The 24376-nt window shown below is 39.6% G+C and overlaps 1 protein-coding gene and 1 long non-coding RNA gene across 6 annotated transcripts in view; one reads left to right on the top strand and one right to left on the bottom strand.

Annotated features, from left to right (window-relative positions):
• Positions 1-21071, top strand: part of CLUL1 (clusterin like 1) — a 51422-nt gene extending 30351 nt beyond the window's left edge. For 3 of the 4 annotated variants that reach the window (XM_072828972.1, XM_072828973.1, XM_072828968.1), the window contains 6 exons: positions 2808-2975; positions 4986-5418; positions 10388-10525; positions 16113-16327; positions 19380-19564; positions 20738-21071. In XM_072828972.1, coding sequence (XP_072685073.1) covers positions 2808-2975; positions 4986-5418; positions 10388-10525; positions 16113-16327; positions 19380-19564; positions 20738-20741 — 1143 coding nt within the window. In that variant the 3' untranslated portion in view covers positions 20742-21071. Of the gene's footprint in view, positions 1-2807; positions 2976-4985; positions 5419-10387; positions 10526-16112; positions 16328-19379; positions 19569-20737 lie in introns of those variants that run through there. The other variant, XM_072828969.1, reaches the window with a different exon arrangement.
• On the bottom strand, positions 800-13624 carry LOC140635032 (uncharacterized). Of its 2 annotated transcripts, none has more exons than XR_012032379.1 (3): positions 13518-13624; positions 10382-10515; positions 800-1974 (listed from the first exon to the last, which is right to left on the bottom strand). It is a non-coding gene; the product is annotated as an uncharacterized lncRNA (long non-coding RNA). The 2 variants fall into 2 exon arrangements; XR_012032378.1 differs by lacking the exon at positions 800-1974 and adding an exon at positions 2468-2675.
• Positions 21072-24376: the final 3305 nt, after the last annotated feature.

Here is a 24376-nt window from a genome sequence, read left to right as displayed (position 1 = left end):
CACCAAACTGGTTAATATTGTGTCCACACCTACCAGCCTTGTCACATGGGGTTCCTAGCAAGGAAAGACCACCTGACTAACAGCTGCAAGCCCTCCTCCCTTTGGGCAGGGCAAGCAAAAGATTTAAGGAAACCAAAAATAGCTCCTTCTGAGGAAAATGTGGAAGCCCTCCCCCCAGCTGGATTCCTCCCTGGTAGGCTTGTGAGCTGGCCCCTAGGAATAATGATGCTAGATATCATTTACGGGCCCTTTATAAAACCCAATATTACACAAAATCCTTCCAACATCTGTGTAAACCATTAATGTCACTTTACAGCTAAGGAAACTGAGGCTCATGATGTTGGTGACCGTGCTAACCCGGCACTGTAATGAATGACTGGGGACTAAGTCGGCTGGCAGTGCTGTCTCTGGACCTAATGACTGTTTTTCTCTCCTTCCCCAGCCTCCCTACAAGCCAAGGGTGTAAAACTATGAAAAGAATGCTCTAGTTAGGGGTGGGTCAAGCAAGCAAATGCCGATTTCAGTTCTGGCCCCAGGAATCCCAAGAACTAGTTAGAATTTTTTTTCTTAAAAACTTTCTTATTGGGACTCCCAGGTGGCTCAGTGGTAGAGCATCCATCTGCCTTCAGCTCAGGTCCCAGGGTCCTGGGAGCGGGTCCCACATCGGGCTCTCCAGAGGGAGCCTGCTTCTCCCTCTGCCAATGTCTCTGCCTCTCTCTGTGTGTCTCATGAATAAATAAATAAAATCTTTTTTAAAAAACCTTCTTAATATATAAAAATTCATTGACATACTCTTAAGGTCTGGACACTCAAAAAGTCCATTTAAAAATGGAAAAACTTAAAAAAAAAAAAAAGGAAAAACTTGTTTAACTCTGAGCCTCCCTAAAATTAAACTGAGGACAAATTATGACTTAGCAAATATGAGACTGGTGCCCCCGTCTCCCTACTACAGAGCACCACCTATGGCCTCAGGTGAGCCAGTGTCATTAGGGACTCCTCTGCAGCCCCTCCCTAGTAATATTTAGTGAGAGTCTCTGAAACGAATCAGAAGTAGGAAACTCCAGGGTGGCTTAAAGTGATTTGACCCTCACACCAAGTTTATATGGGACTTTGATAAACTGTAAACTACAGGAATAATCAGTGGGCGGGACATTTAGGAGAAACGGAAGGAATGGGCAGGGCTTTCCTAAACCAGAGATCTTCCTCCATGACATTTCATTACCGAAGCTTCTAACATGTGATTTAGTAATTGGTTTTTGCTGTGCTTTTGGAGGTGATTGGAAAGAAATCAGATAATCAAACACTAGGTGCCTTGCTTGCTTATCTCAATACAAATCCTTAAGTAGTAAAGCCTATTGCTATTCCTATTTGCTAAGGAAGATACTGAGGCTCAGAAATGTTAAGTAATTTGCCCAAAGGTACACAGCTAGTGTAGTTTGGAATTGGAAATATTGGGGTTTCGGTTTATGGTCACAATGAACAGGATATTTAAAACGAGGACTGACTGAGGAAGTGTGGGAAGTATTGTTTCCTGCTGTGGTAGGGTAACTTTCTTGAGAAGATGTAGGAACCCAAAATCGTTCTGCAATGACCAAGGAGGTAAGAAAATCCTCAAAAGATTCTCAGTGGCCAAGTGGTTCTTTGGGCTTAATATGCCAGGGAAGGGTGATTTCTTTTTCTCTTCCATTAGGTAAAAATGCACACTAAATCAGTTTTAAGTACAGAAATTTTGCTCCCTCATGTGATTTTTCACCTAAGGGAGTCACTGTTAGCTTGAGACTATTTTATGGAGGAATCTGTTATACACCATCATTCCCCTGCACTAGGTCTCCAGCTTAGAGGGAACCAGTCTTTAAAAGTCCACACTTGCAAGGAGGCCAGGGGTTTAGGCAGGGGTGCTGGTCTTGAGGGAAGGTCCTGGAGTAGAGTTGAGGTTCTCAGGGCCAGCTGTCTCATCATCACCCGGAGTGGAACCTGGACATTACAGCAAATCACCAGGAGAGGGAGTACTTGGAATACAGATGAGAAGAACCTCCCCCCCCACCCTCCACCCCCGCCCCCATCTTCAACCTCACTGCCAACACAGCATTTCTGCAATTAGAGTGTAATTTGCTAGGCAGATATGATTCGAAACAAGAATTGCACTTCCTTGCAATGTTTAAGCACATACAAAAATTAAAGGCAGCATAAATAAAGGAAATAAATTTCTAAGCTTTATAAGCCTTAAAGCCTACTTTCCACATCTTCCAAGAACTAGATGTGAAAGGCAAGTAAACAAGTAAATTATTGTTGTCCTCCAGAGTGGGGACCATGTCATGGTTCACCCACATCTAGTGTAATGTCCATCCCATAACAAGTACCCAATAAATAAATAAATTTGTTGAATGGACAAATGAATAGATGGGTAAGATTTGCAGGTTTTTTTTTTAAGATTTTATTTATTTATTCATGAGAGATACATATAGAGAAAAGCAGAGACACAGGCAGAGGGAGAAGCAGGCTCCATTCAGGGAGCCCGACGTGGGACTCAATCCTGGGACTCCAGGATCACAGCCTGGGCCGAAGGCAGGTGCCAAACCACTGAGCCACCCAGGGATCCCCTGCAGTTTTGAGTAGGGATCGATCAGTGCCGTTTTCTTAAACAGAAAGGTTGATTCAAGTAGATCTGTCAGCAGCTAGGGGCCAGAAGAAAGAATGAAGGAGTACATCAGAATATGCATATTTTCTAAAGGGTGAAATCAGCTACGGTGATTCTATACACAGAATTAAGCAACAGAATAGAGTGTTTGTGTCTATTTTTTAATTAGGAAGCCCTGAAACTCATGAATGAAGTTCAGGAACATCTGGAAGAAGAAGAAAGTCTATGCCAGGTGTCTTTGACAGATTCCTGGGATGAATGCAAGTCCTGCCTGGAGAGTAACTGCATGAGATTTCACACAACCTGCCAACCTAGTTGGTCCTCTATGAAAAATACGGTAAGGGAAAAACAGAGCTCAAGGTTTCAGAATTCTTAAGGTACTTAGGCCAACTTAATTTTTAAAAATTAATTTATTTCATTATTTAGAATAGAGATGCCTGACCGGATATTGGCCTTTTGGAATCTAGAATCTAACATTCATGCTTGCTTATGTATGAACCACCTCTGTGCATTCAATTTATAAGATAAAACAGCCATTTGGTGTTTGTCTCTCCCTTTAATGATAGTATATGTATCTCTCTTAGAAAGACTCTGAATCTTTCTGCCTCTTATTTGTTATTTATGAATATGTTCCCACTAGATTGTAAGCTCTTTGAGGGCAGGAACCATAAGTTATCTGTCTTCAATGAAGCATTGTAGGTATCTAATAAATGCTGAGTTGCATTCTGAATAATAGTATTATAGTCTCTGATTTTAACCTGCTTTAATTTTTTCCCTGGAGGCCAAAGATTTGAAGAAATTCTATGATTCCTGAATCTCTCCTTTGATAGGTTTGCCCTCTTACGGCAACACACACATGTGTACACATTCATGTCCTCTTTAGCCATATCTGTGCATGTCTAATAGGACTGGCATGTTTTCTTTTTTGTTCCCTTTGGCTACCATCTGGGCAGAGGGAATCGCAGAGGGTGGTGACCTGAATAGGATGAGCTCTGCCCCATAAAAGGCTCCTATTGTATTGGCCTGAATTTCTCGTCCCTTCAAGACATGAGCTGAATATGAAATCCAGTGAAATTTCCCTCTCCATATCAGAGCATGATCTAATTAGAGTATGTTCCTGGCTTGGCAGTGCCATACCCAATTAAAGAGGGAGCAACCCCTAGGACAATTCACTTGCCAAGTTAATTTGCCTCCACTGTTAATTGCATCTGTTCTATTTTTATAGCCACTGTCACTCTCCAAAATACCAGAATCCAGTGAATGAGCACTGACTAGAAGTCAGGAGATTTGGAAACCATTCCTGTCTCTGCCAGTTGTGTGACTTTATAAAAATTTCTTGGGACTTTAAAGTTTGTTTTTATGCATCGATTCTGGTAAATAAAAGCTGGCAGAGAGAAGGGCAGACAAACTACCCAGATTACTTTTTGAGGAAGGCACGAGTAATCTAAGAATTCTTGGAGAATTCTTTGAATAGCACTGGGATGCTACATCTGTGATGTTTGATAGTTGGTATGCTCCATAACATTCAACGTGGCCACATCATTACCATAGAAGGGCAGCTGTGTTCTTGCACAAACTTAGGTACCATATAGATGTACAGCACGGTATGATTGCTGAAAAATACTCTCCCATGGAGTGTAAAATTCTGCAGTCACAGCTTCATTTCTTTGACTATAGCCAAGGACGGTATTGATCACTACTAATATGTAATCATCCCTAAGTAACCTATTTAACTCTATCAGGCATCTATAATTCAATGTGAATGTGTTTACCTTTTCCTTTCCATGGACTAATTTATGAGACAAGAAAGAGGAGACCATAAAGGCACTAACGATGTTCCACTGAATGAAACAAACCAAAAACAAACAAACAAACAAAACAAAACAAAACAAAACACAAAGAACCTAAGCCCTAAGACAGAGGTGAAAGACAAGAGCTTTCTTCACCGTTTTGGGGCAACCTACACAGTACCATACCTTTAGACCATGGCATGTCAACTACTGCCTGTACATCAGGCTGTGGCTTGTCAACAATATTAAAAATATGGCCTTTTTAGGTATTTGGTAGGCATGTAAAAACAAGGAAGAATTTCAGATCAAAGTTAAAGGTACAAAAATGTTAATAAATTATCTTAAAATGAGTCACCTTTTCCTAGCTTGCCCAGAATTGTTTTTGATTTACAACGACCACTGTCAAGTTGACTTTAAAATTTACAATAAGAAATTATCCATGTCAATTACCCTTCCATTTAAAAATAATATAATAAAATTGATTTTTTTTTTTAAAAAAAGAAATGGTCCAGAAAGAAAATGAATTTCTTATTCCATTTTTATCCTCTACCCTACAGGTCGAACAGTTTTTCAGGAATATATATCAATACCTGTTTCCTTTTGATGAGGATAATGAAAAAGATCTCCCTGTCGGTGAAAAGTTCATTGAGGAGGATGCACAAGTAGCTCAAATAGAGAATGTGTTCAACCAGCTGACTGTGGATGTGAGATTTCTCTTTAACAGAAGTCTTAATGTCTTCAAACAGATGCAGCAAGAATTTGACCAGACTTTTCAATCATATTTCATGTCAGATACAGACTTAATGCAGCCTAACTTTCTTCCAGCTTTATCTAAAGAGCCAAGGAAAAAAGCAGATCCTGTGCAAAGTTGGGATATTCCCAGCTTCTTCCAGCTGTTTTATAACTTCAGTCTCTCTATTTATCACAGTATCAGCACAACAATCACCAAGACGCTGAATGCAATAGAGGATTTACCAAAACAAGACAATGGCAAGTATTAAAAGATGATCTTTACTTAGATGTGAATACTAAGGTCAAGCTTTGTTTACCTTTAGAAATAGTAGACATTTCTAAGTCATTGTACAATGTTTCTAAGAGTGACAACTTATGGATAATCAAAGTTGCAGAGCCTCTTAGAGAAAACTTTGAAGTCACCCAAACACCATCCCTCCTCCATCACTGTCAAGAGCCCTGTGGGGCAGTTCTCTCTGTTTAAAGCAAATTTTCAAAGCTGAGAAACAAAATGCGTGAGAAGTTGAAAAAACTGGTTGCCTCCTTTATTAAAACTCTTGTAGGTATGCTCAGCTCTATTCTGCTTGAACACCACAGGGTTTCCTTAAAATCAGTCTTGACTCCTCAACTCCCAGTGTGGGTAGGAGCCGAGTATCATGTATTAACCAGGTCACGTTTAGTGTCCTCCACAGCCAACCCACCCACCCACCCCCCACCGCATCACTGCCATAATCCCTAAAATTGTAACATTTATGCACAAAACCACAGAAGATGTTCACAGACAAACTCAACTACAGAAATCAGAATGTTTGTAAAGGATAAGAATTCCCTTCTACCAATACCAAACATGCCCCAAGATATTCCATGTTGCAAACAATGGAGATACCTTCCTTGGCCTTCTGTAGAGTGGCTGGAACACAGCATCTCAGAAATGAGAGTTGCTGCGTGGGCTAAGGTAGGATCTACATTTCCTGAGACTTAATCTTACAGACCACAAGCCCATGTGAAAGAACACTCCTCTCTGACATGAAAAATGATGTGGGCTCCTAGAAATCCTGCGGTTTGTAACAACATGGATGAGCCTGGAGGGCATTCTACTAAAGAAATCTACACACAGAAGGACAAAGACTCTATGGTACTACTTATATGAGGAATCTAAACTAGTCCAAGTCATGGAAGCAGAGTGCAGAATGGGGTTGCTGGGAGCTGAGTAGAGGGGTAAATGGGGAGATGTTGGTCAGAGATACGTACGCTTCTGTTATTCAAGATGAATAAGTCCAAAACTTTGAAGTCCAACTTTGCTGGACTTTGCTGGACTAGTGCCTATTGTTAAAAATACTGTACTGTATACTTAAAAATTTCCCAAGAGGGTAGATCTTATATTAAACATTCTTAATAATGACAATGATAGGGATCCCTGGGTGGCGCAGCGGTTTGGCGCCTGCCTTTGGCTCAGGGCGCGATCCTGGAGACCCGGGATCGAATCCCACATCGGGCTCCCGGTGCATGGAGCCTGCTTCTCCCTCTGCCTGTGTCTCTGCCCCTCTCTCTCTCTCTGTGACTATCATAAAATAAATAAAAATTAAAAAAAAAAAAGAGAAAAAAAATGACAATGATAATAATGATAAATAAGAAGGCAGGAGAACATTTTTGGAAGTGATGGATAGGTTTATGGCATAGATTGTGGTGATGGTTTCATAGGCTTATCCTTCTCTCCACATTCTCTAAGTTGTATATATTATTTATGCACAGCTTTTTGTATGTAGAAAGAAATGGGCTCCTTCTAGATATTTTCCAATTATATCAGCAGTATAATTGGCAACATCTGAATCAAATTCTCAAAATTACCATGACATTGCATCACTGGTCTCTATGTAGAAGGGGCCTACCTCACGGTACCAGAAGCTGAAGCCAAAAAACAACGGCTGACATCCTTCCCGTCCCATTGTTCCATGAGCAGGGAACAGCCATCATTCCTGGAATCATTTTTGGGTTCTATTTCAGGGTCTGGAGGACTTTTCTTGTAAGTCAAGTGTTTTTTCTGGTATTCTATTCTGAGGTTCCAAATTCATCAATCTTCAGGAAAAGCATCAATGCAGTAGACTAAATATATCAATGCTGGGGTGATATTAAATAATTTTTGCCTGAATTTTTAAATAGATGTCAAGTGTTTGGGGATAATATTCAGAATGTGTTCATTGGAACAAAATAGTGCCCTCCCCCCGTCTTTCACACTGTATACAACCTCACACGTGGGTTGTTACATTCAAATGTGCACAGGAGTATATAGTGATTCATTGACTTTGAAATCTAAATAACTTCCTAATCACTGCAACTCCCTCCCACCCCACCGACTAAGAATGTAGGTTTCCACAACCTCTGCCCAAGCTCCCTCCCCATTCTCACACCCCAGCACCAGCCCCAGCTGGCCCTCTGCACAACTTCCACCTTGTGTGTTATACTCTTATACCCTCCTTCCTCTGCTGTCCCTCCCCTAACCAGACAGTGCACAGCTAGCTCAACAGGTGAGACATTTTCTTCTCAGATGAGCACATGTGGCTTATTTATCAAGAATAGTCAGGCAGGGGTTACAGGGCATTTGCAAGTGATTTCCATCACTTTTCTGGACAGGTGGTAGGTGAGCAATAAACCTAATCCTCCTGGAAAATCTGCCTAATGAGAAGATATTTTGAGCTTTGCCCCTGGGTAGACAGAATAATAGCTGCCCAAAAGCATCTACACCCTAATCCTCAGGACCTGTGACTCTGTTGTGTTACACAGGGAGGCGAAAGTAAGATTGTAGATGGCGTTGAGGTTGCTTGTCAGTTGACCTTAATATGGGGAGATTATTCTGAATTATCCATGTGGCCACAAGGGATCTCAAAAGTAGAAGAGGGAGGCAGAACAGAATCTATGGAGATGGTAACATGAAAAGTACTCGCCCTTTCTGGGTAGAGGAAGGGGGTCAGGAGCCAAGGACTATAGTTGAAATTGGAAAGGCAAGGAAATGGATTCTCCCTTAGAGCCCCCAGAAAAAGAAAAAGAAAAAAAAAATCCCTGCTGACCTTGATTTTAGGCCAGTGAGACCCATTTCAGACTTCTGACTTCCAGAACCAGATCATTTGCATTGTTTCAAGCCATTAAAATTTGTGGTAATCTGTTGCAATGGCAACAAGAAACTAATACAAGCTTCTTGTCAGCTACAATGGCCAACACTGACCAAGCGAGCGCTGTGTATCTGACAACATTCGTGGATGGGCTTTAGTTGTCATGATTGTGCTAAGAACTAAAATTAGAAAAACACCTAAAATTGAATAATGAGTATCATTAAAAGAAAAGAGGCACCATTAAAAAATCTGAAACATTAGGGTGTCTGGGTAGTTCATTGCTTAAGTGCCCAACTCTTGATCTCAGCTCAGGTCTTGATCTCAGAGGTGTGAGTTCAAGTCCCATGTTGAGCCCCACAAAGGGTGTGGAGTCTACTTAGAAAAAAAAAGTCTGAAATATTTTGTTTTTTAATATTTTTATTTGAGTGTGGTTTCATTTTAGACTTCATATGGGAGAATTTCTTTCCTACTTTGATCTTCCTAAACCTCAGTTCCTGAATCTGTTGAAAAACAATAAAATAGCTCTTGCAGCTGCCTCACGTGCCTTATAAACGACTGGATAGGATAGATAAGATTGTGTTCAATAAAACTGTGTGGTGTAGTAGCTTAATGCAGTGCCAGATGCTGGGAGATATGAGTTCTAATCCTACTTTAGAGAACATTTGCTGACTTTAATTTCCCCTTTAAGTGGAGTGGGGAGACGGAGGAGAGTAGATGATTGATAGGAGGGATGGCACCAGAAGGAGCTGCCTAGAAGGGCTGGAGGCTCTGTGATGGGTTACTACCATGATGCCATGGCACAGGAGAAAGAATTGGTGTCATATTGATCTGTAATTTGCCATCCCTTATCTATATACCAGATATTAATGTAGATGCTGGGAATAAGATAATGAATATCACACAGCCCCTGACTTTTAGGAGCTCAGTCCAGAAAAAGGAAAACAGATTATTGGACAATTATATCACCATATTATAAGTGAAATGACAAAAGAAGTTACGAAAGAATGGCATGATTCAAGTGACAAGAGCAAATCCCTTCCCTCAGTGAGGGGAATCTAACAGAGAAGACAAGAAAGCAAACAGTACATAAAGCAGAGGCAAGCTCTACAGCAGAACTCCTCACAGAGGTTCTGTGGGGGTGACAAGGGACGCTACCAATTCTACAGGGGACAGTTCAGAAAGCCAGGTGGGAGGAAAAGACTTTCTATTCAACAAAAAGAGATGGTTGCCTTACACACCACATGATCTAGCCAATGCTTCAGGTTTTTAACTAACAGACTTCACAATTCATCTCAAAATGACACGTTTCATTTTAAAATGTTGATGATTTAATATAAGAGAAAATCATCAGGTTGTAAATTAATAGTAAATGTTTCCTAATGTGAAACAGTTGAGAACGGTCAATTTTATGTTAGATTTTTTTTCACATCATCATTTTCATATAAATTATTAATTCCTCCAGAAAAAGGAAAAAGTTTTCTCAAAAGTTGATCAACTTTAGATATTTTCCTAAATCTTTGACCCATCATTCATAACATCATATATATGTAATGCAAAAGGAACAGCTTAGAAACAGACGTTCCCAGTACTTTGAAACTCCAATATACTTCCCAATTATAGCTTTAAAAAATTAAAACAATTATAAGAAAATGTTTTAAATAGAAATTGAAAGAGAAAAGTTCCCTATTATCTACAGGTTAATCCACTGACATCAGAAATAACAATAGCGGGTTCCGGCATCCGAGTCCCACATGGGGCTCCCTGCATGGGGCCTGCTTCTCCCTCTGCCTGTGTCTCTGCCTCTCTCTCTTTCTGTGTCTCTCATGAATAAATAAATAAAATCTTTATATATATTTAAATATATTTATATATAATATATAATTTAATATATAATATATATATATGTGATCCAAAATGTGATTGTTGGATCAAAGAATATATGCAATGTTTAATAGTTGTCAAATTGTCCTAGCAAATGGCTGCAACAATATGCCCGCCTATGGCTGAATACAGAAAGATTTTGAAAGAACTTTCAAAAGAAAAATAAATGACATCACGTCCGCACCTTTAAAATGCAGAACTCTAATGAGATTAATGTGTAAACACTATGTTACCTGCAGATTCTAACCATGGAAGCCTGAGTTCAAAGACATTGCCTGTGCAGCACAGAGGACCGTATGGAGAATTTGGCCAGAATTTGTCAGAATGTTTCCAGTTTCATGCCAGATGCCAAAAATGTCAGGATTACCTGTGGGAAGGTAAATAATTATTATTTTCCAGTGTCTCAATAGCATTCTGGTCAGAGGTCAAAATTGCACTTTTACAAGCATCATGGGTTCATTTACTTTCCTTAGAGCACTTTTTTGCCAGCTTATTCCCATCTGGGGTGCTCAGTGTAGGTATGTAAACTTTTATTATTCCAAAGGTCAACTTGCCTTTTCTCTAATTTAAAATTCCCTCATTGTTCCTGTGAAATTTTTTATGGTTAAAGACCAAGAAACACTTACGTGTGCAAAAAAGAAGTAGGAGCAAATTAGGGTACTCCTTCCTTCTCACTGCAAGGAGAAAGAAAGCCCACCATGGAAGCAGTCTTCCTATTGTATAAGCAAATTGTTAGCCAAGTGAGCTTTTTTTCCTTTAAGTGGCATTAACTCTTTCCAGTTGGTGAGTTAATTAGTAATTAAATATGTAAAGTGGCTCCTCCTCAGAAACCACATAGCCTTTCCCCACCAGACCTGACCAAGAGTGGTGAGAAATCCTTCTCTCCTCTGGCCCTTCTCTGTCCTCCCTCCCTCTCCTCATCTCTTCTCCCTACCCCTAACTAAAGTCACTCCTCCCACCTGCCAGGGCTGCCCCCTCACATATTTTCTTAAAAAGCCAAACGATAATTTTGATTCCTATGCTTCTGCTTCTTAACTCAGTAAAGCCCTGAAGGAAGGAGAAGCTAAAAACCAAGAAGGTTGAATATAAACTGGACCTTATTTCTCTTGCATTGCTAATTAAGTGACTCTGCACCTCTGTTTCATCACATGGAGAATGGGAATAATATATCTATGTATACAGGTGTTTTGCAGATTAAAGTATCTATGGGGACACCTGGATGGCTCAGCTATTGAGCATCTGCCTTTGACTCAGGGCGTGATCCAGGTCTGGGATCAAGTCCCACATAGGGCTCCTGCAGAGAGCCTCTGCCTGTGTCTCTACCTCTTTCTCTCTGTGTCTCTCATGAAAAAATAAATAAAATCTTTAAAAAATAAATAAATCTATCATACTAATGATTTTCATTATTCAAGTTTTTGCTTTTTAAGTCATAGTTACAAGGTTACACACAGAAACAGAAGTTGTTTGGGTTGTTTTTTTTTTTTTAAGATTTTATTTATTCATGAGACACAGAAGGAGAAAGGGAAGCAGAGACAGAGGAAGAAGCAGGCTCCTCATGGAGTGGGGAGCAAGACTTGATCCCAGGACCCTGAGATCACAACCTGAGCCGAAGGCAGACACTTGACTGACTGAGCCACCCACATGTCCCTAGAAGTTTTTATAACAGAAAAATATGCACAAATACACTAATCACTTCCAAAAATAGTCCCACTCAAACATCCCATCTGTGTATCATTTACTTCCTTTCATCCATTTGAAAGCTTTGATGAATAATCTCTCCCTGTCATAAAATCATACAGAAGATGTGGAGAGGGAATTGGAAGAAAGTGGTCAAGAGGTACAAGCTTTCAGTTATAAGATAAATAGGTGAAAGGCAGGTAACAATATACAACATGATTGTAGTTAATACTGCTGTGTGATTTATAGGAAAGTTGATAAGAAGATCTTGAGAGGTCTCATCACAAGGAGAAATTTTGTTTCCTTTTTGTTTTATGTATATGACATGATGGACGTTAACTAAATCTATTCCAATAGTTATTTTATAATATATGTAAATCAAATCATACTGTATACTTTAATCTTATACAGTGATATATGCAATTATTGCTCAATAAAACTGGAAAAAATATGGAAGAAATCAGATAATATAGTACAATTGCCTCAGATAATCAATATACTTCAGACAATGCATCAGATACGCAGAGCGGATAACAGAATACATGCAATGTGAATTGGCTGCTGCATAGATGAAACATCAAGTAAAGAATGCTCTATTGCACTCCCATACACCTTAAAAACTGATTATAAAATGTGTTTTGTATAATGGTATAAAGGATAAAAGAAAAAAACCCCACATGCCTACAACCTGGATTAAGAAGCCCTTTGTGTCCCTTCCAGAGCACATCCTCTTGATGCCCTCAAAAAGGAAACTGCTATTCTGATATTAGTGTTTATTATTTTTTTGCTTTTCTTTATCCTATTGTCACATGTATGTATATAACACACACACACAGCATACATAGCAACGTTTTACATGTTTTTAATTTTATATTGTCAAAGTATAATTTTTAAGTTTAAAACTATGACTCATACAAATATAAAATGAGCACATGTCAAGATTAATTTATCCTATTAATGAGGGAATCAGCAAAGTGTTAAAGCTGTTTCAAAGGAGTACAGGAGGGACACCTGGATGGCTCAGCAGTTGAGCACCTGCCTTTGGCCCAGGGCATGATCCCGGAGTCCCGGGATTGAGTCCCATGTCAGGCTCCCTGCATGGAGCCTGCTTCTACCTCTGCCTGTGTCTCTGCCTCTCTCTCTCTGTGTCTCTCATGAATAAATAAATAAAATCTTAAAAAAAACACACACACAAAGGAATACAGGAGAGACTGAGGTATTTATAGTCAAAGATAGAACATTGAAGTCAGATTGCAAAATTAAATATAAAACTAGTTACTGTTCTAATGAGCAATAAAACTAAGTTTTACAGTGATGTTTTCTATTAGACCAAAATAATTTATATCTCTACTGGACAAAAAACATTTGTAGCTTTTCAATTTAAGATGTTCATTTAAGTACATAGAAGTACATAGAATCTGGCCCTGAGCAACAGTAAACAGTAAATCCAACAAAAGATGATCTCCCTAGAGAATCAAAGAGTCTTTAGTCTTGTAACCTTGAAAAGAATGTAGTCATTCTTCTGCCTTATTTCCAAATTTTGGATAATTTTTCTTAACAATAGAAATATTATTGCTTATGTATTCTTTGGCAACTTGGCTTGTCACAGTCGAGCTTGTGAGATTTAGCCATTTGACTACATGTTCTAATTCATTAATTCACTGCTATTTGTGTAGGCATATCACAACTTACCATTCTCCTTAAGTGTATTTAAGTTGCTTCCATGTTTTGCTCTTATACTTAATTCTTCTACATTTTGCTTTGCCTCTTCAATCAACATTTGATTCATTCTTCGTTCTAAAATGAAGCACATTGTTACAATTATAGATATAAGATCTTCTATATCTTAATTTTACGTTTGATAACTATTTTCCAAGACGTCATAAATCTTTTTGTTTTTCCACTAGTTACCATACATTTTTGGCCCTGATTTTAAACAGATCTACTGTGACTCTTTTCCTCTTTTCTCATATCAATTACTGGCAATGGATATATACTCCCAAATTTAAAATAGTAGTTTTCCTTATGAGAGGACAGAGAGAGGTTTTGATGTGGAGGGGCCACACTGGGGGCTTCATCTGTTTAGGTCATATTTCATTTCTTAATATAAGGGGAAGGCATATGGGATTTTACCAAGGAACTTCTGTCTCCTGTCCATTTTGTTATATGAGACCATATAATTATTAATTAAACTAGATCTCTTTTTTTAAGATTACTTATTTATTTATTTATTCATGAGAGACACAGAGAGAGAGGCAGAGACACAGGCAGAGGGAGAAGCAGGCTCGTCGCAGGGAACCCGACGTGGGACCAAATCCCAGGTCCCCAGGATCACGCCCTGGGCCGAAGGCAGGCTCCAAACCGCTGAGCCACCCAGGCGGCCCAAACTAGATCTCTTTTGAAAGTGATATGGGTATATGAATAATTACTTAAAAACAATAGGCATAAACTGGGAAATCTCATAGGCAGAAGGGGACATATATATAGATTAGAACAAAATAACCACAATAATTTACGGTTTCTTCCATCAAGAGATATTTTATTGTATATTTTATATATTTTTTTTATTTTTCTAGTCATGAATTTGGGCTTGGCCATGGGTCTGTCCTTAGTAAATGAGATAGTGGCAAATGTGACCAAACTGCAGGCTTGACATGTGCTTGTAAATTAAAGCTTGTTTGGGGGCACCTGGGTGGCTCAGTCCCTTAAGCATCCGCCTTTGGTTCAGGTCGTGATCCCAGGGTTCTGGGATTGAGCCCCGTGGTGGGCTCCCTGCTCAGTGGGGAGTCTGCTTCTGCCCCTCCCCCCCCCCCCGCCCCACGATTCAATCTTTCTCTCTCTCAAATAAATAAAATCCTAAAGATCTACTAAATCCTAAGATCCTAAAGACTTTATTTATTTGAGAAAGAGGCAGGCAGAGAGAGGTTGAGAGCACAAGCAGGAAAACAGCAGGCAGAGAGAGAGAGGGAGAGAGAGAAGCAGGTTCCCTGCTGAGCATGGAACCCAATGTGGGACCCGATCCTAGGATCTTGGGATCATGATCTGAGCGGAAGGAGACGTTTAACTGACTGAGCCACCAAAGCGCCCCTCAAAATGTTATCTTGAATCACTTTCCAACGTATGTTACTGCAGATTTGTTTACTTTTTTAAAAGATGTATTCATTTTAAGAGAGAGAGCAGGTGCCAGCAAGTGAGTAGGGGGAGGGACAGCGGTAGAGAACCTTTGAAGCAGACTCCTCACCAATCAAGAAGCCTGACGTGGGGCTCGATCCCACAAACCATGAGATCCTGACCTGAGCTAAAACCAAGAGTTGAATGTTCAAGCGACTGAGCCACCCAGGCGTCCCAAATTTGTCTACTTCTAAGTACCAGGGTCTCCCTCTCCTGAAGATCCCAAAACGATTTCTGAAAATGTATGCGGTTCCAGGGAATCCTGTGTTATAATCTTAAGCATCAAAAAGAAACCAATAAACTGAAGGTAAGACCTCAGATGAGGCAGTCACCCAGCTCTGGCTAGTGGATCCTCTCCTGCCCCTATTTTCCTAAAGGCAAGGCTTTTTGATAAACGGTAAAAGACACAGTTTAAAGTCTGTGGTGATCCTTACGATCCTAAATGCCCTACCACACAGACACTTCCATAGCTTTCAGATAATCTTTCCACAGGATCACGCTGCTCATCAGCACAGCTATGTAAATTCCTATAATCCTGGTTCAGTTCAGATGGCTGTTGTGCAACATAGCACAGAGCTGCAGAATCATAGTGCCTGGTAAGCACAGGGGTCTATTTCTCTGTGCTGTGTCAACTGCAGCTTGCCTGGTGGCCCTCCTGCACCTCTCAGGGTGATGCAGCCTCCACGCTATGGAGCAAACCCAATTCTGCCGTCAGGGGAAAGGACACAGGATAAATCCTGAACTGTTCCATAGGCTTCCTCCAGAAGTGAGACACATCACCTTGAAGATTGCCACAGTCAACTTCAAGGTGGCGGAGAAGCACAATCTCCCATGTGTCCCGGTCAGAATGTCAGTGAGTAGCCCTAATGACCCTTCAGAAACACTACAGAAAGGAGGAAAAGAAAAAGGAACATTTGCTAAATCTCCAGGGTGTGCCTGACCTGAAGCAGGCACTTCACCGTGTAATTTCATTTACCCCTGTTTTACCTAATTGAAAATTCACTCAAGGTCCAAAAGCTGGAAATGGAAAGTTTAAGGGTGGGATTTACACCCACACCACCCAACCCCAAATTTCAGGGGCATTTTCCTTTACCATGTTGTCTTCTTCTTTGCTAGACTGTCCCGATGTACCTGAACTACACACAAAAGTAGATGAGGCCCTCGAATTGGTCAACATATCCCATCAGCAATATGCCCAGGTTCTCCAGATGACCCAGCACCACCTGGAGGACACCACATATCTGATGGAGAAGATGAGAGAGGAATTTGGCTGGGTGGCTGACCTGGCAAACCAGGCCCCAGGAGCTGAGAACATCTTTGATTCCACAAAGGTAAGGGAGAGACCCAAGAACCGATATGGAGATTACATGTGCATACTATGATTTTTTTTTCTGTTAATTCACTTCTTAAGCACTCTGCATTTGAAAACAAGCTGTGGGAGGATATTCATATTTCCATCATGATTGTATTGAGGCTGACTTGATATAATGTAGTGCATGTCCTTAGAAACAAGAAACTCTATACAGAAAACCAATTTAAAATGCAAAATATTTTCTAATCCAGACATGGCCAATTCTGCTTAGAGCTACAGGGATGCACTTAACTGATTCCAGTAATCTTGAAGAAATCTGACAATGTACTTTTTAAGTGAGAAGACTTCCAGGTGAAGCAACAGTTCAAATGCTGACACTGGTACTTAGCAGCGCAGCAAGTTTGGGAATGTTCTGGAACCTTTCTAGGTCTCAGTTTTTCTACTTGAAAAATGGAGATAAGAATAAGATACCTTAACACAGAGGACTGTAAAGCAATTAGTATAGATTCTTTATCCAGAGCAAGAACTTTGTAAATTACAGCTCTCAATAGCTTTTCAACATTGAGAATTAAACATATTTGTATACTAATATTCACATCAAAACATATTGCCATCTTAAATTGCACTTGTACCGTGTCTCCTACATTCAGGCAATTAACTCCTGTGGCATAGAATAAAACAGTGACTGAATTTCTCTTCTGACCAACTGCTCCAACCCCCACTCCCACAACACGCATACCATTAATATACAAATACACCAGGCTAGTGACTCCTGATGAGGTTAGTTACTGACCGGTTCCTAAAAAGAGCTGGATACAAAAATCACTGGGCAGAAAACTGAAGAAGCAATATTTTATGCAGCATGTAAAGTCAGAGCCTTAACCCAGGGATCCTTTCGCCAGCTTTCACTGGTGCTGCTGCTAACTGCTCATCCGGCCCCTAAACCTTCTTCAAAGGATTGCCCAAGGGGCCACTTAAGAGCTTCCTGCAGCTGCAAGCCAGAGATCACCTGAAGCCATATTCTAGATTAGCTTTTTCCTCTTGTCTGTTGCTTGCCTCATTGCCCCAAAAAATTTCACCTGAAACCACCCTTAATCTATCACTTGCATCAGTCTCAGGCTCTGCTTCCAGGGAATCTGACCTAAAACATTCTGTGTCCTACTATTTCTGTCTCTTTCAGACTGCAAAGTTGTGGTTGTGTGGCTCAAGACAGGTTAGAGAGTCACAACCAGCACATTGAACAAACAAAAACAGAATAGGGCAGACTAGAAGAGAAAATATTAGACTGCATTGTGTTTAACAAATCATATGCATATATCATGGAACTTCCATTTCCATTGTGTGTGTGTGTGTGTAAATACGTGTGTATACATATATGTAAGATGTGTGTTTTTGAGTAGTGATGCAAAACATCACAAACGGTTCTGACAACCACTCTCCCATCTCAGCTGATTCTGATTCATTTACTTCATTAGATAGATCATACCCAAGGAGAGTAAAATAATTCAGTATAATTGATCATCCTCACAAATACAGACTTTCAGCTAATGAGGAAAAGGTCTTGTCTTGAAGAATAAAATTTGAAGAAAAGTTTGAGCAGTGCTTTCAATCTTTAAAAAGTTACAGCCAAGAGTTCATTGCTTTCAGCAGCAGCAGCATCTTCCATTCTATGCTTCAGTTGGCTTCTATTCCAGTATCTCTGGGTAATGCTAACAGACTTACCTGAAACTCTTTATATTGATAACAAAGGCAGTTCTACCTAAGAATCTCCATATAAAATAAGATTATGGTTTTCAAGGATACATGGTTCTAATAATCATTGTCACTAAAGAGCACTTACTATGTGTCAGGCAATGTTTTAAGACTTTTTTCCATACATCAGATCCTTTAATGCTCTCAATGATCCTACCGGTATTGTTTTTGCACATATTTCAGATGAGGCACACAGAAGTTAAATAACTTGTCTGAGGTCACACAGCTAGGAAGCAGTAGAACCGTAATTCAAAACCAAGTAGAACTTCTCCAGAATTGCTGGACTTAACCACTTTGCCAAACTACCTGTAAATGTTATTTTTCTCAAAACAGCTCTTACTTTATCATGTAACAGAAAGTGCAAAGCCATAAAACAGCAAGTTCCAAAGAGGAATGCACAAATCCCAGCAGGTGAAAAAAGTGATGCCCCTCAGGTTATAGTTACACGGTGTTAGTTTTATCATTATTTATTAAACTAGACAAAAATGATTTATGCAGTTTCCATGTGGGTTATAGTCACCGGAAGGAAAAGGGGGGAAATCATGTTAGCTATTCCTTTACAAACTGGAATTAAGAAGTTCTCGGTTTTTATTTGGCTTCTTAATGTTTTGTTTTAGTTTTTTTTAGGATTAGGGGGTTATTCGAAAACATTTTCAAAATAGTTCTCTTAAGGTTACATCAACTTGCATGTCAGTACAGTTTCATTTAAGTTATTGAAATCGAAGTATATGTACTTGAGAATTCATGAAGAGTAACCGCCGTGACTTTCAGATAGTTGGTTCTCACAGAAACCACACATGCAACCATAAATTGTAAATTTCCTAGGAACACTCAGTATAAAACTTGGTGTGTCACATTAATATTTGTGACAGTGTCAGTTGTGCTCACCAAACATTCCATCTGTTCATTCATATTTTCTAGCTCCTCTTGCTGTTAAGTGATGCCATGTGGCAAGTTCTGGCCGCGTGAACCAAACTGACAAAGGTTATTTCTATACTTAGATGAAGGGCCTGTGTGTGCTTATCTACTCTCTGTCTCTGCCATGGGCACAAAGAAAGCCAGGTGTTCCTCATGCTACAGGCATGAGATGACATGCCATTGTCAACCAGGGTCCTGAGGGGTGGAGGCTGGACAGAGTCCCTGAAATGGACATGAAATATATGGGAGAAAGAAATGTTTGCCGCGTGAAGCCATTGGGTTGTTGGGGCTACTGTGTTACCTCAGCACAGCCTAGCCTAGCCTGACTAATGTGCTATTAAATTAATCCTGAATGTGCACTGGGGTTTAGTAATCATTTACTGTGTAATCCTTTTTCTTAGATGGTTCCAAACATACATGAAGGGAATTTTTCCAAACAAGACGAAACGATGATAGACTTAAGCATTCTGTCTTCCCCTAACTTCACACTCAAGATCCCTCTTGAAGAAAGTGCTGAGACTTCTAACTTCATTAGCTACATGCTGGAGAAAGCTGTGCAGCATTTTAAGAAACATTTTAAAACTTGGTAAGCAGAGTCACTGTTTAGATATGCCTTGTAGATAGGAATAGTCAATTCATAAAAGAAAAAGACAGCAAAACCAGTTTTAAATACCTAGCAAATAGGGATGCCTGGCTGGCTCAATGGGAAGAGCATCTGACTCTTGATTTCAGGGTCATGAGTTTAGGCCCCTTGTTGGGGATGGAGCCAACTTAAAAAAAATAAAATACCTGAAAATATGTTCAACCTCATTAATAATCAAAGACATAAAAATGAAGACAAGATAGCAGTGTGTGCCTCTCAAATGTGTAAATTTTAAAAAATACAGGGATGCCTGGGTGGCTCAGTGGTTGAGTGTCTACCTTTGGCTCAAGTCATGATCCCCGGGTCCTGGGATCAAGTCCCACATTGGGCTCCCCTCAGGAAGCCTGCTTCTCCCTCTGCCTCTCTCAGTGTCTATCATGAATAAACAGTAAAATCTAAAAATAATATAAAAAACTATGATAGGAATGTGATGAAAGGGGAATTCTTATATGTTATTGGCAGGAACACAAACTGTTTTTGCCATTTTTGAAAATAGCTTTTTAAAAATATAATTTATTTATTCATGAGAGACAGAGAAGGCAGAGACATGGGCAGAGGGAGAAGCAGGTCCCTCCTAGGGAGTCTAATGCAGAACTCCATCCCAGGACCCCGGAATCACGACCTCAGCCAAAGGCAGATGCTCAACCACTGAGCTACTCAGGTGCCCCTGAAAATAGCTTTTTTTTTTTTAAGATTTTATTTATTTATTCACGAGAGACACAGGCAGAGGGAGAAGCAGCCTCCATGCAGGGAGCCTGACGTGGGACTTGATCCTGGGGCTCCAGGATCACGCCCTGGGCTGAAGGTGGCGCTAAACTGCTGAGCCACCCCGGCTGCCCCTGAAAATAGCTTTTTGAAAAACTATTTGATTATGCATGTCAAGAGCCATAAAACTTCTTTTTGTTACAACAACTCAATAACTCAATTTCTGGAATTAGTCCTAAGGAATAAATCATTTCTTTCTTCTAAAAAAAAATGGGTTTCCATCATTTTGGTAGTTTTTTTTCAAAAGCCAAGAACATTTACTCTATTACCCATTCTGAACTTTTACAAGAAAAAAATACTGTCTATAAAGAATTTATTAATATTTTGGTTTTTGCTGCTTTTTTTTTAAAGGTAAGACCTGAGGCATCCTATACCTGCCAAGTAGAATTACCTCTTCGGGTACCTCTGAGATCTGAAAATCCCAAATGTATAAGATAATGTAATAAATGAAATAGCAGGAAAGTATGTCAGTTACATATTATGAATTACTGTTAATTTTCTTATGTTGAATGGCAGTTTCATAGCTATTGGAATTGAGTTAAAGTAAAATCCCTTTTTAAGAAAATCACATGTACACATTACTAAATTCTATGGTAGGTTAGTAGTTCTATGTATATTAAATAAATATAAAATTACCAACGTGACTGTTTTCTATCATTTCTACTACAAATATGCCACCTTCTAATTAACAAAGGACACTTCTTTCAATTTGCTTTTGAATTTACAATTGACATTTTGAAAAAAAAATCTATAATTCACTCCTTTGTTTAGTAAAAACCTGTAACTTCTGCATCTATTTTTTTTTTTACTGTGGTAAAATATATAGAACAAACTGTATTATTTTAACCATTTTTAAGTGTACACTTCAGTAGCATTAAGTAAATTCACATTATTGTGCAGCTATCACTCCCATCCATCTCTAGAGCTGATTACATCTTCCCCAAACTAAACTCTATACCCATTAAACACTACTTCCCATTTATCTCTTCTCCCTGTCCCTTTGAGCACTATTATCCTTTCTGTGTCTATGAATTTGCCTCCTCTAGGCATTGTTTTTTAAAATTGGCACAACAGGGCAGCCTGGGTGGCTCAGCAGTTTAGCGCTGCCTTCAGCCCAGGGCGTGATCCTGGAGACCCCGGATCGGGTCCCAGAATCGAGTCCCACATTGGGCTCCCTGCATGGAGCCTGCTTCTCCCTCTGCCTGTGTCTGTGCCTCTCTCTCTCTCTCTCTGTCTCATGTCTTTCATGAATAAATAAATAAAATCTTTAAAAAAATAAATAAATACAAATAAAATAAAATTGGCACAACAGGGTTTCCTTAGAGCAAGGCCATACATATTTTATGGAAAATACAAGATGTCTTTGGGTGACACTTAACCTCATAATTTGAACCTTGGTGCAATATAATAATTGGAGAGTCATTTGCCAGTTTATGTCACTTAAGGTTACATTGGAAATATATTTATAGTCAGTCTTTCAAGTTATGGAAAGGAATACATATTGATCAAAATCACAAATATATCATACATTTCTATGACCATTAAACATATAAAATATAATTTTTAACAGAAATACATCTGTTAATGAGAAAGAAGAGCTTTTCCCCCTAATAAGTTAATGTATCCATTGATACAATTCTTTCCTAGAATAACATAGGATTTAGCATCCATACTAGCCTTATTTTTTATTTTTTTAATTTTTCCAAAGATTTTATTTATTTATTCATGAGAGACACATAGAGAGAGAGAGAGAAGCAGAGACACAGACAGAGGGAGAAGCAGGCTTCATGCAGGGAGCCCAATGTTGGACTCAATCCCAGGTCTCCAGGATTACACCCTGGGCCGAAGGCAGGCACTAAACCGCTGGGCCACCCAGGGATCCCTATTTTTTATTTTCAAAAATGCAAGTGCTAGGAAACAGGCTAGCATGAATGCACTGGGGATTGGAATGTTTTTTCCCTCGTGGACCTAAAATAGTTCCTCTGTACAGTTATCATGCTAAGCCCTGAATAATGTATAGAACTGTTGAAGCACTGTATTGTAAACCTGAAACTAATATAACACGGTATGTTAACTATACTGGAATCAAAATTAAAACAAAAAAAAATTAAAGTAGTTCCTCTGTACCTTCAGTAACCCTTTACCGAGTTATGCAATCATCATAACACTTGTCACTATCTGCAGGTGTCTTGTTTGGGCACATATGCATTGTTTGTCTCTGCTAGAACATCAGTTTCTGTGAGAAGACCTTGTCTATTTTGCTCTGTGTTGACATGCGGTAGGCACTGGGATATAAATTCTTCTTGGATGAATGAATAAATGATATGCTCATCTGAGAGGATCATTCACTTGTGGAGCAGCCCCTGGGAAAGGAACCATTCTCTCTCTATTATCATCAAACCAATACCCTCCAAGTACTACAGTAGAAGAGGCATCTCCACATGGGCAGGTGAACCTACTCTTATGTCTTGGGATTCTCCTTGTGGTACAACTGGTATTTGGCTGGAACAATGAAACTCAGCTCAAAATAACAAAAGAAGACTAAATACCGAGGGTAACATACAACGGGAAAATCTGGGATATTTTCAGCCCTGGGATCCTCCCCATGGCTGGAGATGTGTGGAGACACTTCTCAGTAGAGGTTGGGTTGAAGGAATACCTGCAGTTAGCTGGCTTTCCACAGGCATGCCAAAGCCCTGCAATATGCAGGACAGTCCTGCCCAGCAAAGAACTCTGCATTTTCTGGCCCACCCAGAACCGTGCTTCCACATAGCATTTTAGCTTCTTATACCCAGGGGCACCCTCAAGATGGAGCAGACAACATGAGTCCCTGTTCCTGTCTAAAGTCTGTTTTCTGAGTTCAGGTTTTCTGACCAAGCACATCTCTTCCCAAATGCCCATCAAAAAGAATGCCGCCCCCCAAAAGAATGCCCACTGCATCTGGTGCTACCCACCCTGTCCAAACAGAACAACACAACACAGGAGAGCCATCATTCCTAACAGAGGCAGGGGACTCTTTAAAACTATTAATACACTGGGGTGGGCTAGGATGGGAACCATGCTGCAAGAGAGGGAAATGAACTTAATGCTGGCCTATGAAAGACCAGCCTAGTACTGTGATGGATTAAATAGATTTAAAATATCTGCTATTCTGCAACCCAATGCAATTTTTACTGTGGCCTTTGTGAGGACGGCAAGAACGCACTTTCCAACTATGAGGCTTGTGAAATGTTCCCTGAAGCACTCCCTGAGTCTATTCATAGTATTTTCTCCCTCAATTAACCCAAAAGGCCAGGTATTTTATAAATTTTCTTTGAGAATTGATTTATTTTTTATAGGCTATATGCCACATAAAGGCATGCAAGATTGTTCTCGCTGAGATTAAGTAGAGCTGCAGATGAAAGATATTTACCTCTTCCTAGAATTTGTGTTACAGTTACAAAAATTTTAACCTTGATGTTGAAAGGTGCATCTTAGCAGAAAGAATCTTGCACAAATTCACTTGAGATAACCAGAAAACACAAACACATGTTGAATTTATTGAACAGCAAGAAATAGTGTTCGATATGTTTCATTCAGAGCCAACATCGTATTTTTCACAATCCTAGGCCCAGTAACAAGAAATACATTGAACATCTACTGTGTGTTTAATAAACAGTTGTTGATTCAAAAGACTGCTTGTTGTATGTACATGTATTAGTACATTTTTTAAAGATTTTTATTTATTTATATGAGAGAGAGAGAGTGAGCAAGCACAAGTGGGTGGAGGGGCAGAAAGAGAAGCAGACTCCCTGTTGAGCAGGGAGCCTTACACGGGGTTCCATCCTGGGACCCTGGGACTGAGCCAAAGGCTGATGCTTAACCAACTGAGCTACTCATGCACCCCTATTTTTTTTTAAAGATTTTATTTATATATATATATATACTTAAAAAAAATATTTTATTTATTTATTCATGAGAGACACAGAGAGAGAGGGAGGCAGAGATACA

This window comes from Canis lupus, chromosome 6, assembly GCF_048164855.1.
Source record: "Canis lupus baileyi chromosome 6, mCanLup2.hap1, whole genome shotgun sequence".
NCBI lineage: Eukaryota > Metazoa > Chordata > Mammalia > Carnivora > Canidae > Canis > Canis lupus.
This window is presented reverse-complemented; position numbering and strand designations above follow the sequence as displayed.